The 19,193-nt window shown below is 47.1% G+C and overlaps 1 protein-coding gene across 6 annotated transcripts in view; it reads right to left on the reverse strand.

The window, feature by feature from the left end:
* Positions 1-19,193, reverse strand: part of ZDHHC1 (zinc finger DHHC-type containing 1) — a 63,648-nt gene that overhangs the window by 15,429 nt on the left and 29,026 nt on the right. For 4 of the 6 annotated variants that reach the window (XM_037877871.2, XM_037877868.2, XM_037877870.2 and 1 more), the window contains exons 3-7: positions 17,555-17,730; positions 15,710-15,811; positions 12,914-13,038; positions 12,190-12,348; positions 3,451-3,563 (exon numbers count right to left, since the gene is read on the reverse strand). In XM_037877871.2, the coding sequence (XP_037733799.1) occupies positions 3,451-3,563; positions 12,190-12,348; positions 12,914-13,038; positions 15,710-15,811; positions 17,555-17,730 (675 nt within the window). The remainder of the gene's footprint in view (positions 1-3,450; positions 3,564-12,189; positions 12,349-12,913; positions 13,039-15,709; positions 15,812-17,554; positions 17,731-19,193) is intronic. The other 2 variants (XM_043526327.1, XM_037877872.2) reach the window with 1 other exon arrangement.

The raw sequence follows: 19,193 nt of genomic DNA on the forward strand, positions 1-19,193 counted from the left end.
ATTGTGGGCCCAAAATGAGCTGCACAGGGGTGACAGTGAGCAAGGGGTCAACTTACCAGCATGCAACTGTCTCCATTCCATAGTCATCTACATCCCATAATTTTCACACCTGTTTTCAAAATTCCATGAACCTATGCCGTCCTCCTTGCTACCCACCATCTCTGACAGAAGCATGGGGCATGTACAGCTCTGCATTATTGTCATGAGCATTGCAAGCACAGGATGCACTATCCTCTGGTATTTGCAGAACCACACGAATAACCAAAGCAGAGGGGGAACATGATGATTTCTTGGAGGACAGACTGCGGTGTGACATAACGAGACTCAATTAAAGCTTTATGGTGGCATTCACGGAGCAGCTGCAGATGGTGGAGCGCTGGTTCTGGGCCCAAGAAATGAGCACTGACTGTTGGGGTTGCATTGTAATGCAGGCTTGGGATGATGAGCAGAACTTTTGGATGTGCAAGGCCACATTCCTGGATCCGTGTGCCAAGCTCTCCCCAGCTCTCCAGCACAGAGATAGTAGAATTTGAGAGCTGCCCTGACAGTAGAGAAGCAAGTGGTGCTTGCACTGTGGAAACTTGCAACGTCAGATTGCTACCAGTCAGTGGGAAATCATTTTGGAGTTGGAAAATCCACTGCAGACACCGGTATCATGCAAGTGTCAGGGTCATTAATTGCCTCCTACTATGCAGAACTGGGACTCTCAGCAACGTGCAGGACATAGTGGATGGATTTGCAGCAATGAGGTCCCTGAACTGTGGTGGAGCAATAGATGGCACACATATCCCTATTTTGGCATCAGACCACCTTGCCACAGGGTACATCAACAGAAAGGGCGACTCTTTTATGGTTGTGCAACCATTGGTGGATCATCGGGAATGCTTCACCGATATTAGTGTGGGCTGGTCAGGGAAGATGCACGATGCTCGCATCTTTAAGAACACAGGACTGTTCATAAAGCTGCAAGCAGGGACTTTCTTTCCCAACCAACGGATTGCCACTGGCAACGTTGAAATACCAATAGTGATTCTGGGCAACCCAGTCTACCCCTTGCTCCCCCGGCTCACCACCCACCTTGACAGCATCAAGGAATGCTTTAACTACCAGCCCATCAGATGCAGAATGACAGTTGAATGTGCCTTTGGTCATTTGAAGGGACTCTGGCATTGTTAACTCACAAGATCTGACCTCAGTGACAAAAATATCCCAATGGATATAGATGCCTGCTGTGTCCTGCATAATATCTGTGAGGCAAAGGAGGGGGAGAGTTGCCACTGGGACGGAGGGTGGGCAGGACGGAGCATCTGTCTGCTGAATTTGAACAGCCAGACACAAAGGCTATTAGAAGAGCTCAACAGAGCTATACAACTCAGGAAGGCTTTGAATAAACACTTTAACAGTGAGCCACAGTGATGTACGGTTCTCTATCTAAGCCTGCTGTTTTGGGGCCTGTTAGGAATGATGTGGTCCTTGGTGCACGTGTATGAATATAACATTGTCCATGCGGCTATTAATTTGGTGGTGCTTACTGTACATTTATGATTATTACACTGTGTTTGTCACTGACCCTATGAGTCGTGTCACACTGTACAGTAACAGGGAGGTAGGTGCTTTCAGAACTGCTAGGCATTCTGCAGCATATGTTGTGAACTAATAAAGATGAATTATTTTCCAAATAATATAACTTTATTGAGTAACAAAATCAGTGCAAAGAAAAATCTGTGCAAATCTCCTGCATCCCTCATGCAATCTGCTCATAGATGTTGATGTTTCTATGGCTGGTCTGTAGCTGTGTCTGCACAGCCTCTTCTCCCCACTGACCCAGGAGATCCAATACCTCCTGCCTGCTCCAACTCAGAGCCTGAATGGAGTGTGTAGCCATCATGGTCAGCTGCAGACAAGAGCTGCTAGGTGTGTTTGCCAAGCTGAGCAATCAGGAAAAGGTGTTTCAAAAATTCGCAGGGCTTTAAAGGGGCAGGTGGCCTTCTGGTCTCTGTGACCCCTGGGCACTGGAGCTCACAATTATGCCTAAAGTAGCCAGTGTCTGGCATTGTGGAAAAGCTGCTGGAGGAATGTTAGGATCAACACAGGTAACGCAGTGTTTACATTCATGCTGCATCAACGTCAATACATCAGCCATGGCTCAATGCTGCTCGGGGAGGTGGTGTTGCTATGGCAGGTCACACTTAAAAAGCTGCAACAGCACGGCTGCACTGCTGTAGTGCATCAGTGAAGATGCCACCTACGCTGACAGGAGGGCTTCTCCCATCGGCATAGGTGCTCCACCTCCCCAGGAGGCAGTAGCTAGGTTGACAAGAGAAGCCCTCCTGTTGACATAGTGCTGTCTACAACTAGGGGTTAGGTCAGCATAACTGCATGCTCAGGGTGTGGTTTTTTTAATTTCCTAGTGTCTCCTCCCCATTCCTTTCAGGTAGCTAATCTCCTCACAAAGCTACCCTCTTCCCCCCAGATATCATGGCACTAACCTGATATTTGCCATTCTTCACACTGTGTACACTGCTTGTTATCTAATATCCCTTTCCACTCATCCCTTGTCTGTCTCGTCTATTTAGACTATTTAAGCTCTTTGAGGCAGAATCTGTCTCTTATTACACTGTTTATACAGTGCCTCGCACAAACGGGGCTCAGATTTCACTTATGGCCTTGAGACACTACCAAATAATAAATAATAACAAATGCAATGTTAAGTTAAACATTCAAATGTCTGGAAGTGTGCGCCGGAAGCTACAATTGTAGCTCTGCCTCATGTTCAAATGCATTAAAATACCATCTTTATTTACATCACCGTGTACTATTTTTCATGTCGCCAGATGGATTAAGGATGGAGATAAGTCAAATAATTCATTTCTTACAAAACAACAAACCGGTTCTAGTAACAGGTAATTTAGTTGTAAGGGACTAGGTAAGAGAAACAAGGAATTGCCTTCCTGCAACAGAAATGACGAGGAACCTCCCAATTTATAACATAACCCAAAAGGACTTGTCAAATATGGAGACATGTTTTAGTAACAGAGTATAACACACCAGGGCACAGGTTTTGATAAGATCCCTGAAACTCACCTTTGACTCTGGGGTTAAACTTAAGACTAAAGGGAATGGCTGGCTGCTCTTCATGATTTACACTCCTTTTCTTTCCTAGCTGGTACAACTTGCTACTTGGTATTCCCAAAATGACGCTTTCTCTGAGCTAGTCCAGTCCTGGAACCTTGTACAGCTATGTCAATGCACCTCAATTATAAACTGCTACTCCTGTTTGGAGCCCTACACAACTCCACCAAAGTACCTCAAAAATCCTGCCTTCAGCACCCGCCTAACATCCCGAGCAGAGATACTGGACCAATCTGGATTTCCCACTGAAATGCACCAAAACATTCTGCAGCAAATAAAAGGTTTTTCTGAAAGAAAGGTTGACAGCACAATCAGTACCTGAGTGGGCCTCACTGGGGGAGGAGAAGACTCCAGCTGTTTGTTGACCTCTTTCATCTCTTGTCGGGGACGCTGCTGCACAATGTACTCGTAGGTGGTCAGTTTGTTCCACACTGGGAGGAAACAAAAAGACATTTCAGTGTGTGGAACTCGTCTGCTTTCTCATTAGGAGCATTAGAATTCCTAGGCTGATTAGTTAAGTGTGGATGCACACACAGCAAAGTCTACTTTCCCTCTGAATGGAAGCAGGAGCTGGTAAAAATACGACCATCATTGTGAAAACTGTACTTCATTTACACAAAGTAAGACTTTTTAAATCCTCCTGACCCAGCCAAATCTAAACCAACTTTCACTGTGACACTCAAAGGCAGCAATTCTCAGATAGGGAATATTCCTTGCTATACTTCAGCTGTCGCTAGAGCTGGCCATAAACAGGTCACAAGAGTTATTCTTTTAAATATTTGGGAAATTGTATTTCCCCTGACCCTTAACGTCATGTTCCAAAACGCTACACAGTTTTTGAAGTCTTTCTAGGTATGAATGTAAGACAATTAATAAAGATAATAAATAAAAATCTCTTTCACACTTATGGATCACAAATGCTTTTAAAACAAAACTCAACTTGGCTCAAAAACTTCCTCTAAAAAAAGCAGAGTAAAATTGATTCAGCAGGTTAAAATCCTCCTTCATACAAAGGAAAGTCCATCTTTTGTACCAACAATCTGCCAAGAATGACCTTGAGCAGATCACTGCAGACTATGTGGTGACTAGAGGTGGTTAGGGACTATTTAGAAAAGCTGGACGTGCACAAGTCCATGGGGCCGGACGAGTTGCATCCGAGAGTGCTAAAGGAATTGGCGAATGTGATTGCAGAGCCGTTGGCCATTATCTTTGAAAACTCGTGGCGAATGGGGGAAGTCCCAGATGACTGGAAAAAGGCTAATGTAGTGCCAATCTTTAAAAAAGGGAAGAAGGAGGATCCTGGGAACTACAGGCCAGTCAGCCTCACCTCAGTCCCCGGAAAAATCATGGAGCAGGTCCTCAAGGAATCAATCCTGAAGCACTTACACGAGAGAAAAGTGATCAGGAACAGTCAGCATGGATTCACCAAGGGTAGGTCATGCCTGACTAATCTAATTGCCTTCTATGATGAGATTACTGATTCTGTGGATGAAGGGAAAGCAGTGGATGTATTGTTTCTTGACTTTAGCAAAGCTTTTGACACGGTCTCCCACAGTATTCTTGTCAGCAAGTTAAAGAAGTATAGGCTGGATGAATGCACTATAAGGTGGGTAGAAAGTTGGCTAGATTGTCGGGCTCAACGGGTAGTGATCAATGGCTCCATGTCTAGTTGGCAGCCGGTGTCAAGTTGAGTGCTCCAGGGGTCGGTCCTGGGGCCGGTTTTGTTCAATATCTTCATAAATGATCTGGAGGATGGTGTGGATTGCACCCTCAGCAAATTTGCGGATGATACTAAACTGGGAGGAGTGGTAGATACGCTGGAGGGCAGGGATAGGATACAGAGGGACCTAGACAAATTGGAGGATTGGGCCAAAAGAAACCTGATGAGGTTCAATAAGGATAAGTGCAGGGTCCTGCACTTAGGACGGAAGAAACCAATGCACAGCTACAGACTAGGGACCGAATGGCTAGGCAGCAGTTCTGCGGAAAAGGACCTAGGGGTTACAGTGGACGAGAAGCTGGATATGAGTCAGCAGTGTGCCCTTGTTGCCAAGAAGGCCAATGGCATTTTGGGATGTATAAGTAGGGGCATAGCGAGCAGATCGAGGGACGTGATCGTTCCCCTTTATTCGACATTGGTGAGGCCTCATCTGGAGTACTCTGTCCAGTTTTGGGCCCCACACTACAAGAAGGACGTGGATAAATTGGAGAGAGTCCAGCGAAGGGCAACAAAAATGATTAGGGGTCTGGAACACATGACTTATGAGGAGAGGCTGAGGGAACTGGGATTGTTTAGTCTGCAAAAGAGAAGAATGAGGGGGGATTTGATAGCTGCTTTCAACTACCTGAGAGGTGGTTCCAGAGAGGATGGTTCTAGACTATTCTCAGTGGTAGAAGAGGACAGGACAAGGAGTAATGGTCTCAAGTTGCAGTGGGGGAGGTTTAGGTTGGATATTAGGAAAAACTTTTTCACTAGGAGGGTGGTGAAACACTGGAATGCGTTACCTAGGGAGGTGGTAGAATTTCCTTCCTTGGAAGTTTTTAAGGTCAGGCTTGACAAAGCCCTGGCTGGGATGATTTGATTGGGGATTGGTCCTGCTTTGAGCAGGGGGTTGGACTAGATGACCTCCTGAGGTCCCTTCCAACCCTTATATTCTATGATTCTGTGATTCTATGTGGCTCTGGGAAGAAGGATAAAAGAGTTCAGGGTGCAAGTGATTGTCCTGTCCATCCTCCCTGTTGAAGGAAAAGGCCTGGGCGGGGACCATTGAATCGTGGAAGTAAATGCATGGCTGCACAGGTGGTGTTGGTGAGAAGGCTTTGGCTTCTTCAACAATGATCTGATATTCCAGGAAAGAGGATTGCTATGCTGGGATGGGCTCCATCTACCAAATACCGGGAAGAGCATCTTTGGACGTCTGGCTAACCTAATAAGGAGAGCTTTAAGCTAGGTCCTATGGGGGATGGTGACAAAAATCCAGCCAACATGCATCTAGGATCAAGTAATAAAGACAAGGGGAAGGGACCAATTTCTGGAGAAGGGACTAGAAATCACAATTGCATTAAAAAAGCAAGAAGAAAAGCAACAGGGCAGTCTGCAAAATATCTTCCACGTCTGTATACAAATGCAAGGAGTATGGGGAACAAGCAGGATGAATTGTAAATCATGGTATATGAAGAAAATTATGGCTTAATTGGCATTATAGAGATTTGCTGGGACAACTCCCATGATTAGAGTACCAGCATTGAGGGAAACAGCTTGTTCTGAAAGGACAGATATGGGGGTAAAAGGGGGAGGTGTTGTGCTGTATGTCAAGAATGTATACACTTGCTCTGAGGCCCAAGAGGAAGTGAGCAACGGACCTGCTGGAAGTCTCTGGGTGAGGATAAAAAGGGAAAAGAATAGTAGCAATGTTATGGTGTGGGTCTAGTATAGATCATCAGATCAGGAAGAGGAAGTGGATGAGTCACTCTACAAGCAGGTAACAATATTAGCTAACATACTTGAGCTAGTTTTAATGGGGAATTTTAACTTCCCTGATATCTGTCAGAAGACTACTACAGCAAAACTTATGTCCAGAAAATTCTTAGCATGTGTAGGGGACAACTCCTGATTCAGAAAGTTGAGGAAACAACTAGTGGGGGTCATCCATTCTGAATCTGGTTTTGACCAAAAGGGATGAATTAGTTGCGAATGTGAAGGTGGTCGGGAACTTGGGAGGAAGTGATCACGATCTGATAGAATTTAAGATCCTAAGGAAAGCAGGACATGAGAACAGCAAAACAAGGACACTGGACTTCAGAAAGGCAGATTTCAACCAACTCAGAGAAATAGCAGGCAAGGTCCCATGGAAAGACCAGTTAGAAAGAAAAGGAGTCAGAGGGGGCTGGCAGTTCCTAAAAGGACATCAAGCTATTCCGATGCAGAGGAAAGATAAGAAGAGCCACAAGAGGCCAATGCTATCTAAAAACCAAAAAGGATACATACAAGGAATGGAAGGAGGGGCATGTCACCAAGGTAGTATACATGGGAATAGCATGAGTGTGTAGGGACAAAACCAGGAAAGCCAAGGCAAAGAATGAGTTACAGCTGGCAAGGAATGTTAGAGACAACAAGAAGGGGTTCTTCAAATACGTGAGACAAAAAAGAAAGATTAAGGACAGTGTGGATCCGCTGCTCACTGGAGAGGTGAGCTGGTAGCGGAAAATGCTAGAAAAGCAGAGCTGCTCAATGCCTACTTTGCTTGTTCTCACAAAAAAGAACATGTGATTGGATGACTAGCGAAGTTACCACAGACAATACAGGGGAAGGGATGCCGATCGGGATAAGCAAAGAACACATATTGAGATCTTCTGATCAATTTGAACGAATTCAAGTCAGCAGGGCCTGATGCTATTCACCCCAGGTTACTGAAGGAATTAGCTGAAGAAATCTCAGAGCCACTGGCAATATTTTTGAACTCATGGATGAAAGGACAGGTCTTGGAAGACCGGAGAAGGGCTAACGTGGTGCCCATCTTTAAAAAGGGGGGAAAGGAGGAGCCAGGGAATTGTAGACCAGACCACCTGATTTCAATTCCTGAGAAAAACGACTCGAGCAATGTATAAAACATTCAATGTGCAAATACCTGGAGGATGAAGGCGTGATCCTTACAGCCAGAATGGACTTACCAAGAATAAATCATGCCAAACCAGCTTGATGTCCTCTCTTTGACAGAGTAACTGGTTGGTGGATAGGGGAAATGCACTGGACATAATATACCTGGATTTCAGCAACGCTTCTGACACAGTCCCATATGACATTCAGATAAGTAAACTGGAGAAATCCAGGCTTGGCAGAACTACCAGTAAATGGATACATAATTTGTTAAACAATCGCAAACAAAGAGTAACTATTAAGGGAATGATATCAGATTGGAGGGAGGTCTCAAGTGGAGTTCCACAGAGATCTGTTCTGGGCCAGTATTGGTTACCATCTTTATTAATGACCTGGATGTAAGTATACAGAGCATTCTGATCAAATTTGCAGATAACACAAAGCTATGGGGGGTTACCAACACTTCGGAGGAGAGAGCTAAAATTCAGAGGGCTCTTGATATATTGGCGAATTGGGCTATCGACAACAAAATGAAATTCAACAAAGACAAATGTAAGTGTAGCACAGGGATGGGCAAACTATGGCCCAGGGGCCACATCCGGCCCTCCAGGCATTTTAATCAGGCCCTCGAGCTCCCGCCGAGAAGTGATGTTTGGGGCTTTCCCCGTTCTGGCACTCCAGCCGGGGAGCAGGGTCGGGATCTTGCCCCACTCCACATGGCTCCCGGAAGCAGTGACATGTCCCCCCCTCAGGCTCCTATACATAGGGGCAGCCAGGGGGCTCCGAATTCTGCCCCCGCCCCAAGCGCCACCCCTGCAGCTCCCATTGGTTGGGAACCACAGCCAGTGGGAGCTGCAGGGGTGGCGCCTGTGGACAAGGCAGCGCACTAGCCGCCTGGCCGCACCTCCGTGTAGGAGCCAGAGGGGGGAACATGCCACTGTTTCTGGGAGCTGCTTGAGGCAAGTGCCACCCAGATCCTGCCCCCCGACCCTCTCCCGCACCCCTGCCCCAGCCCTGATCCCCCTCCCATCCTCCAAACCCTCCCCCAGCCCGGAGACCCTCCTGCATCCCCAACCCCTTATCTCCAGCCCCACCCCAGATCCTGCACCCCCAGACAGAGCCCTCCCACATCCCAACCCCCAGTTTCATGAGCATTCATGGCCCGCCATACAATTTCCAGACCCAGGTATGGCCCTCGGGCCAAAAACTTTGCCCACCCCTGGTGTAGCACCTTATGAAAGAAAAACCAAATGCACAAATACAGAATGCGGAATAACTGTCTTGGCAGAAGCACTACTGAGAAGGATCTGGGAGCTGTGGTGAATCATAACCTCAACCTGAGTCAGAGATGTGATGCTGTTGCAAAAAAAGAAAATGCAATTTTGGGTTGCATTAACAGAGACATAGCATGCAAGTCACGGGAGGTGATAGTACGGCTCTACTCGGCGCTGATTAGGCCTCAGCTGGAGTACTGTGTCCAACCTTGGTCACCAATATATAGAAAGGCTGTAGAGAAAGTGGAAAGGATCCAGAGGCGAGTGACAAAGATAACGAAAGGGATGGAATGCAAGCCATATGAGCAAAGGCTGAAGGAACTGGGTATGTTTAATTTGGAAAAGAGGCGATTAAGGGGGATATGATAGTGGTCTTCAAATACCTGAAAGGCTGCCATAAAAAAGATGGAGAAAAGTTGTCCCCTCTTGCCACAGAGAGCAGGACAAGAGGCAATGGGTTCAAACTACAGCACAGCAAATTTAGATTAAATCTCAGGAAAAAATTCCTAACTGGAAGAACAGTAAGACAATGGAACAGACGCCAAGGGAGGTTGTGGAAGCTCCTTCACTGGAGGTTTTCAAAAGGCGTCTGGATAGCCATCTGTCTTGGATGGTTTAGACACAACAAATCCTACATCTTGGCAGGGGGTTGGACTAGAGTAGGGGTCTCAAACACGCGGCCCACGGGCCGCATATTTCCTGCAGCCCGCCAAGCTCCCCACGCCCACCCCCCCGTGAAGGCCAGGGGTGGGAAAACTAGAGCCCGCAGGCCTACCCCCTGTGGAGCCGTGAGCCCCGCGCCACTCCCTGAAACAGCTGGCAGCAAGTACCTGAGGCCAGGGGTGGAGAAGAGGGCTCCGTGTGTTGCTTTCGCCTCCAGGCACCACCCCCCACAGCTCCCACTGGCTGGGAACGGGGAACCACGGTCAATGGGAGCTTCGGGGGAGGTACCTGGAGGAGTGGCAAGAGCAACACACAGAGCTCTCTGCCCCCCACCCCCCAGGGCCGTAGGGACGTGGTTCAGGCTGCTTCCCGGAGTGGAGTGGGGCTGGGGCCAGGGCAGGCAGGCAGGGAGCCTGTCCTGGCCCCGGTGCAAGCTGCTGCCACCCCGGAGCCGCTCTAGGTAAGCGGCACCGGGCCAGAGCCCACACCCCGAATCCCTCCTGCACCCCACACCTCAACCCCCTGGCCTGAGCCCCCTGCCGCACCGCACACCCCTCCTGGTCCCCAACCCCCTGCCCTGAGCCCCCGCCGCACCCTGTACCCCAACCCCCTGCCACACCCCTCCTGCACCCCACACCCCAACTCCCTGTCCTGAGCCTCCTGCCGCACCCTGCACATCTCCTGCACCTCAACTCCCTGCCCTTAGCCCCCGCCACATCCCGCACCCCTCCTGCAACCCCCTGGGGGCTGGGAGGGGCCAGAGTTGGGGTGGGGACTTTGGGGAAGGGGTTGGAACGGGGGCAGGGAGGGGCGGGGCCTCATGGAAGGGGTGGAGTGGAGGCGGGGCCAGGGGCAGCGACGGGTGGGGGTGTCAGTGATGCGGCCCTCGGCCCAATACACTAGTCCTCATGTGGCCCTCGTGGTCATTTGAGTTTGAGACCCCTGGACTAGTTGAGGCTTGCGGTCCCTTCTAACCCTATGAATCTATGATTCCATGAGCCTAATCCCAATGAAACAGCACCACCTCGTGGAAACTGTGCGTCAATACAGTAACCACATAGCTTGCATTAGATCTGCACTTAACTAGATTCTAGCCATAGTGAACTTTTTCGGATACAGCCACCGCATTTATTTTGTTTTTAGTCTTTTCTATATCACTAAAATGGCCCTTTCATTTTCCAGATGTTATCATTATTCCAGCACGGGTACACTCAACTTGCCTTCCACTCTGCTACCACTGACACCGGCAACTTTCAAGATAGATCTGTCTGCTCATGACTGGTGAAAGCCAGCTGGGAGTTGTCAGCTTCATTGCTGGTGGAGACTGATAAAAGGGTACTCAGAGCGGTTTTCAGTGCCATCTATACTTTTAAAGGTGAATGTGCCTCCTGGATGAGGCAGAAGGTGGGAGAGACTGTAAGCAGCCCCTCCACTGTGCGTCCATCTACATCCTCCTCCAAATCTCACTTTGGGCAAATGCAGTGCAATTTTCACAATGCTTATCAGGAGACCACAACCAAGAAGAAGAGCTTCCTAATGGAAAAGGAGTTGTACAGTTATTTTTATTGAAATAAAAGCCCTGTGGTATTATATTAACCAAGAGACTCCAATACGTTAAGAGGTTAGTTAGAGAGTTTATTGCCTCCTTTCGGCTTTAAATTCCAGAAGCCATCACTTGAACTAAGGACTTACCGGCTACTGCCCTGCCTTATATCTTTTTCCGGAGGTTATTGAAATGGTTGCAGAAGGGTAACTCTGAATTCAGCTGAATTCAGGGTGGAGCAATGAGAGAGCATCAGTATCCTTGGTTAGTGATCTCCTTGTGACTGACAAGTCAGGTGTCCATGCTGATTTTATCAGATCTATCAGCAGCCTCTGATACCATTAACCGCAAGTGCTGCTCACCCGCCGGGGGGGGACCTGGCAGAGGCGGGAGTTTATTCATTAGTGGCTTCTTTCCCTCCTTTTGGAGAGGTACAATGGGCAGCTCCCCATCCACCCCAAGAAAGATGGACCAGTGATGATTCCTAGAGAGAATTTAGGCACAGCTGAGGCTTAGCATACCTCAGCCAAAGGCTCTGAGCTGTAAAGAGTTGTTCTACAACTGAAGAACTCCAAGACTAATTTCAGTCTTAGAGACATCATGAAATATTAGTTAACAGACCTGCAGGCCGGAGGGACCAATAGATACTGTGTTGTGCTGTCTCATCACAAACGAAGCCCCCTTTTCTCCCTGCTAGATTCTGAACTGCACCAAAAGAATCTTACTTAAGTTAGAGACCATTTCAGGAAAAATGAGCAAGAGACAAAGATTTCTTCTATTCATACTACAGAAGGCAGAGCAAAACCACAAGCTCAGGAGAGAGGCAGGAATGCCAAGGTGTGGGACAAAACTTCTGTGCTTTCATTGGTGCTCTTGCACAGTTTGCGTGTGTGATACGGGTGAAAGCCCAATGAGCGTATGTCATGAAGTGAAGAGAGAATCAAGTGGACAATGCAGTGCGACCAGACTTCAATACCTACTAAGATAGATGTGAAAGATCAGCAGGTGCCCTAACAGGATCACAGTCAGCAGGCCCAGAAGAATGAGAATCCCAGCTAAGACCAAAATGGCAGGAGCTTGGGTCTCGATGGGAGCTGCAGGTAGAAACACAAACCAGATGTCCGTGTCGTTCTTTAATACTGAAAAAGAGAAACACAACAATGGAATGAAAGCACAGCAATAACACACATCAGGAAGTAAGAGTGAACAAGTTTCAGTGGTGGGGACAGATGTAGGGCGGAGAAGTGGTGAGGCCAGAAAGTAAGGAGTTAAGAGGTGCAGGGAGAAGTGACTGGGCCAGAGAACTAAGACGGGGAGTAGAAGGTAAAGGAATGAAAACAAAGGAACTGGGTGGGGGGGAAGATTGTCCAGACTTTAAACACCTCTCACTAATAAAACCTCATAGCTGGAAATATTGTAATTCCGATAAAAAGCTAGCTATAGGCCCGATCTGCTGTCCTGAAGCCCCAGAGTGCCTCTGGATCTTTCAGGCTGCTTAAGAACCCCCTTGGAGAGCAAAGTCATTGGGCTCTGGAGGGAACCATTTGGGTCACAGAGATGGTTGCAGTCGCATAATAGTTTGAGGCAGGGTAGAGAGCTGGAGGCTCCTCTTGCACGTAAGGGCCCAGAGGAGTCCAAGCCCAGTGAACATTTTGGCTGATGCATGGATCAGAAGCAACTCTCATCCTGAGTGTGGCCAGATACCTTCCAAGTGCTGGTTGGTGCGCAGCATCATGGGGTTAATGAAGAACTCCACAAAGACATAGAATGCAATGAGCAACAGGAGGACGAGGCCCAGGATGGCAGATACCACGCTGTTCAGAAAGAGCCTGCCAAGGAAGCATAACAGACCTCAGCATCTTCAGAGCAAAATGCAAAACCCACTCCTTCAGTAACACCATATACATACAAATAAATAAATAAAGCCCAGCCTCTACTGAGTGGAAGGAAAAGACAGAGACAGTAAAACAGCTTTGTATACACACCATAATTTTAGTGGTGTGCAGATACCTCAGTTATGGCTACTAGATAGGACCCTGCCCATTTCACGGCCATGAAGAACATGTCATGGACTGTGAATTAGCCCTTCCCCATGAAATCTGATCTCCCCCTTGCTACTGGGAGCGCCCCAGCCAGGGGGCTCCTAGCCGCAAGTCCCCCCAGCCTGGGGAGGGACAGGACTTGTCCATCCCCTGCAGGTTAGCTCTCGGGGGGAGATCAGATTCACCTCCGAGCACCTCCTTCTGCTGCAGGAAGCTCCAGTGCTGGGCAGCAGCCCCAGAGGCTCCTGCATGTGGAGGAGGCTTGTGGAGGTGGGTCCGATCTCCACCTGCTGCTGAGAGTGCCCCAGCCTGGGGGCTCCTAGCTGCAAGTCCCTGCCAGGCTGGAGAGGGACAGGATTTGTCTTTCCCCTGCAGGGCTGTTGGGAGGAGGGAGGGGGAGAGATCAGACCTACCTCCAGGTGCCTTTTGGGTTGGGACCCCCATGGTTACAACACCCTGAAATTTCAGATATAAACATCTGAAAACATGACATTGACCAATTTCAAAACCCTCTGACAGTGAAATTGATCAAAATGGACCATGAATTTGGTAGGGCCCTATAGATAACCATCTAGACCAGTGGTGTATCCAATATGTTGTACTGGAGACTCAAAATTGTGGCCCTTTAGAGCAGGTGTGGTAAGAAAAAGAGTGTGTATTTGATTATGAGTGGAAAATGAGCTCCCTGCACAAGAACTTGCTGAAAGGAGGCAATAGGAGGCAGTAGGGGACAACACTTGCCCCTGCTCTCCTTGTGGTCCTAGGAGCAGCTCTGAGCAGCTGCTCTTCTTTCCCTGGGCACCTACTACTCCCTATCTGCTGCTTCACAGGGGAGGAAGAATAGCTCTGGCTGTTCCATTTCCTGCACCTAGCATAGGATGGCCGCCCTCCCACCACACAACCACCCGGTGCAACCCAGGAGTGAAGGAAAGGAGAAGCCAAGAAACAATCACCAGTTATGGCTCCCTGACTCTCTGCCTCAGCCCAGCACAGGTTAGAGCAGACCCTGAATTGGCCTAACTCATGCCAGCTCCCAACAGTCCCATAAAGAAAGTATACAAGCTGAGGATAACCAGAGCAGAATGTGGACCAGTTACTGCCCATCCCACCATTTGCACCAGGAGCTGTGGGGATGGAGGGATAGGAGCCAGCTTGGCCAGCTGTATGACCATTGGAGACACCCCACAGAAAATCTCAGGAGATCTGTGCATAGTTTGTACTCTCTTTGTTCTACAGCACAAAGGGAGAAGAATGGGATAGAGAATCTGCCCCAAAACATTGATTGTGGTGCCTTGCCTTAGCCTTTTTGAAATAATACATTCAGTGCTCTGTCTGGAAAACTTGGATACCACTTCCCTAGATAGATAGATTGCTGGAAGGACAGGGGTCCTAGAATAACCACCATACCAACCCCGAAACAAGTTGACTGCGGTCCTCTAACCACTCTATACCTCAGAACTTTTAGGGATACCTGTACAACTTCCAATAAATATTTCTTAACACTACAGACAGAAGCAATTATGAAAATATTTATTATTTAGCTTTTGGTCTGAAAGATGTGTCACGTGAAACAGCCCCCAGGGTAAAGCACCCTAGACATTCATTTAAAATTACAAGAGTGCAAAAGATACAAACCACAAATCATCCAAAACAGCAGTTCTTTTTTCCCCATCCCTATCACACATCATCTGATCACCACTCTTGTGACCCTACCACTTGAGAGGGAGATTTTTAAAGACACAAAGAGCAGATAGGTACCCACCTCCTACTGAAAGTCAATGAGAGTTAGGCGCCTAATGCCCATTTGTGCCTTGGAAAATCTCCCACTAAATCTCCACTGCACTTTCTCACCAGACACATCCCACCTCTCTCAGTCCTGGCATAATGTTCACTCAATCAGATGGGCTTTGCAGCACACCTGGCTATTTTGGATCTTAGGGAAAGGGTAAGACCATGCCAGCAGCTCCTTCCCTCTAATAAAGAGGTGATCACTCTCAAGGACCTCTGCTGATCCCAGCTGTGGCACTATCGCATGGGGATAAGTTACTTACAAGACGTTTAAACATGGAGCAGTGGTCTTGAACAGATGTACTAATGAAGCCCTTTTACAACCCTCTCACCCAAGTTTAGGGCACCAGCAGCGATTCTCAGCCTGAACATCACAATCCACTCCAGTTGTCTGGCTGTCACAAGCCTGCTCCCATTTTCAATTTCTCTGGTTTCTGGATTAATCAAATTTATTTGGTTCCTTGCCAGCAATAATCTGTAAACCGCTGCACCAATTCTTGTGGTCCTCCAACATGCAATGAGAATCAGTTCAAAGGAACCTGCAATCTCAGCATAGGGTGGTTTTGAGCAGCTGAATATAAATTGGGCCAAGATGCGAGAAAGGCTGAGAAGTCCTGTACTAGCATTTCCTGGATGGCTTTGCCCTCATGTCAGAGTGCCAAACCCTTACCAGTAATTCCTCTCCCCCACGCAGTTATTGAGCCATTTGCAATGATGATCAAAGCCACATACACACTTGTTGCAGGTTCCACAGTGTTTCGACCTGGAGCTTCTGCCAAAGAAAGGATCATGTTAATGCAGATAAAACCAAAATAGTAACAGTAACTCATCTTCATCCAGTTAGAGATCTTTCTTGTGAAACAAATGTTCAGAGAAGGGCTGGTCCACAATGAGAAAACTAACTAGATCAGAAACACTTAAACACCCTTTATTCACTTTTCTCTCACTGAATAAATGAGCTTTTCAAACAATGCACCTGTTAGAGCCCCTTACATTCCACTGGACATGTCCTCCTCCCCTTCTCAATTCCTATTACTTGCAATCTGCTCTGTCTGCAGACCCTTCAGCTCCTTCACTTACTTTGCCCTACACTGCACCTTGGGGCTCACTGAGTTGGACCATTCTGGCCTCTATCTTTTGTCATCAGCCAACATATACAGCATGGAATTAGTATTGCTCTTGGTGTGAGCAAATACAATCAAGCAAAGCAAACACCCCTCTTTGATTCATTCTGATATGCCAATCTTTTCCTTCACCATCTGCCATCACCCGAAGTTCTCCCAGATACAGATACAATGAAATAATCAAGCAAAAACTTCTGGAGCCTTGATAAACTACACCCTCGATAAACTATGCCCACTCGTCACAATATTTACAAAAGAAAAGCCTACCATATTTTTCTCCTTCAAATCCCTCCATAAAATTCAGTTTTACCACAATTCCTACCTAGTGTTGCCAGTAGACAGCACATATGCAAGTAACAAGCTACACTGTGCATACTGCTAGTCTACATGAAAATGTGCTCCTGCTGTTGCTACCACATCCCTCCTCTCCCCCATCCCGACCTGCTTGTTTGTTTTCTCCACCTCTTGTATCATCATTAATCAAGACTGCAAGCTGTTTAAGGCAGGGAACTCTTTATTGTGCGTTGGTAAGGTATCTAGCACAATGGGGCCCTGATCCCCCAGGGGACCTCTAGGCACACTATAGGAATGATAAGAATCATAACCTCCAAGACACAGCCACCTTTACAAATATGATATATTCAGTACTAAACTGATAATATAGTGATCTGACAGCTCTACTCCCATAGCCCAGTGAAGTCAGAAAGACTTCAGTTGACATCAGTGCCGCATTGCATCAGACACATAATCCCATGGGGACGAGCCTCTCTCAAACCATGATGCTAAATATTCCCAAATTTGCCTTTTCTGAGTTTCTGAGGCCTTTTTCCCAAGTTTAGAGATTTCTAATCTGGAAATGTCCACTAAAATGCTTTCAATCTGTGAATCTCTTTACAAATTCTGCTACCACGTGTTAAGCGTAATGTCTCCTAAGCTAAATATATCTATCTTCAAATTGGTATGTGCTCAGAATCCAAACACAAAGAAATTCAAAGAATCATAGATTCCAAGGCCAGAAGATACCACATCTAATCTGACCGCCTGTATAACAGGCCAGGGAATTACATATTGACTCCTCGTTGTTTTTCCTGATACAGACTAACACGGCTACCACTCTGAAATCTGGGATTCAAGTAACACAGAACTAAACCCAATACAATCTCTCCCCCAAAACAGGAGCTCAACTGAAAATACAGTAGAGACACAGATACACATGGTGGAGAGCTCAGAAGTCTTTATGGTCCTGAGTTTGGAGATGAGCACATTATGCTCAGTTTGCTATCCCAAAGTGACATTCCTAAAGACTTTAGGATACCCATCCCATCCCGTCTTCTAACTCTGATGAAGAAGAAAGAAAAAAAGAAGGGGGGGTGTTTCTGGGTGGTACTTACACATCCACATCACAGACATGGCAGTGACGGTTTTCGATGACATGAGCATGTTGGTTACGGCTGAAAGTGGCCAGCTGCCCTAGGTACTTATTCTCTCGCACATTGGCGTCAGCTGGATCAATGGAGACTGCAGTGAAATGAACCACGAGGTGGCAGATAAAAAACACTCCTGGACACTGAAGTACATCATTAAGGAATGGCTCAGAAGATTAACTCTCATGCTTATCATCAACAAACTAAGTCCAAACAAGCAAGAAATTTATGGTCTACAATTAGAAAGTCTCATGCAGCTGATCACAGTATCACTCAAAAATCTGCTCCTCATTAAGACTGAGAGTTGCCTATTCACCCCCAATAAGTCTTTCTCCAGGCAAACTTAGCTAGGTCTGAAGGAACAATGCTTCCTGTGATCTTGTGAGGGAGTACTATTACCTTTCTGTCACAGAGATTTCAAGAAACTTAATTTTTCTTGCCAGTAGCTATCCTTCTTTGAGTGGATTTTCGACAGGTTCCCCCCAGGGTGCCACCTGAAGCTGGGGTACCACTGAGCTCTCTGACCCACCAGCCTGGGCTCCCTCTCACACTGTGCTGTTGTGACAAGCTGCAAAGCCCTCTAGCCTGCCCTTTCACCAGCATCCACACAGGAAGGGACACGCCCAGCTGCAGTTACATGCAGGCTCTCTAACCACCAGTTTCCCAGCCTAGAACCCCAGAGCAGTACCATCCTGCCCTGGTCAAATCTGGCCAGTATACGTGTTTAATACCCGGTCCGCCTCTCCCTAAATGTGAAGAGAACAATGCACACTTGTGGTAACCAAGCAGAGATTTTCCCCAAGCACTCCAGTCAAAGCTCACTGATTTAGATTAAAACAAAAACAAGTTTATTAACTACAAAAGATAGATTTTAAGTGATTATAAGTGATAGCAAACAGATAAAAGCAGATTACCTAGCAAATAAACAAAAAAACACAACCTAAGCAAAATATACTAAATAGATTAGATATGAATTAGCAGATTCTCACTCTGAGAAATTATACAAGCAGGCTGCAGATTCTTAAGGGGCAAGCTGCACTTGCTTTACACCTTGGAAGCCCCAGGTCTTTCATACACAGGCTAGAAATCCCTTTAGCCTGGATCCACGACTTCCCCCAGTTCAGTGTTTGTTCCTCAGGTTTACAGTAGTCTTCTTGGGTGGGAAGTGAAGAACCCCAGATGATGTCACTCCCTGCCTTATATAGCTTTAGCATATGGCGGGAACCCTTGGTTTCAAAGCTTGGTTCCCAAACCAGTTTGTGGAAAAATACTGACATACCAAGATGGAGTCCAGAATCATGTGGCCTGGTCACATGTCCTTATAGAGTGATGGCAGCCATTACTTAGAGGCTGTCTGAAGTATTCTCCGGAAGGCTCACTAGGTGGGGGATAAGCTTCTCCCAAGGCCTATTGTTTTTCCTAATGGCCCATTGTCCTGAATAGGCCCTTCCCCACCCACAATTTAGACTGAAAGCATCTTGTCTAGTGGGCATTACCCAGGTGTAACTACATTTGAAGTACAGCTACATAGTCAGTATTTGTAACTTCACATACAAAAATGACACATGCATACGAATAGGTCAATCATATTCAGCAAATCATAACT

This window comes from Chelonia mydas, chromosome 12 (assembly GCF_015237465.2).
Source record: "Chelonia mydas isolate rCheMyd1 chromosome 12, rCheMyd1.pri.v2, whole genome shotgun sequence".
In the NCBI taxonomy this organism is placed as follows: Eukaryota; Metazoa; Chordata; order Testudines; family Cheloniidae; genus Chelonia; species Chelonia mydas.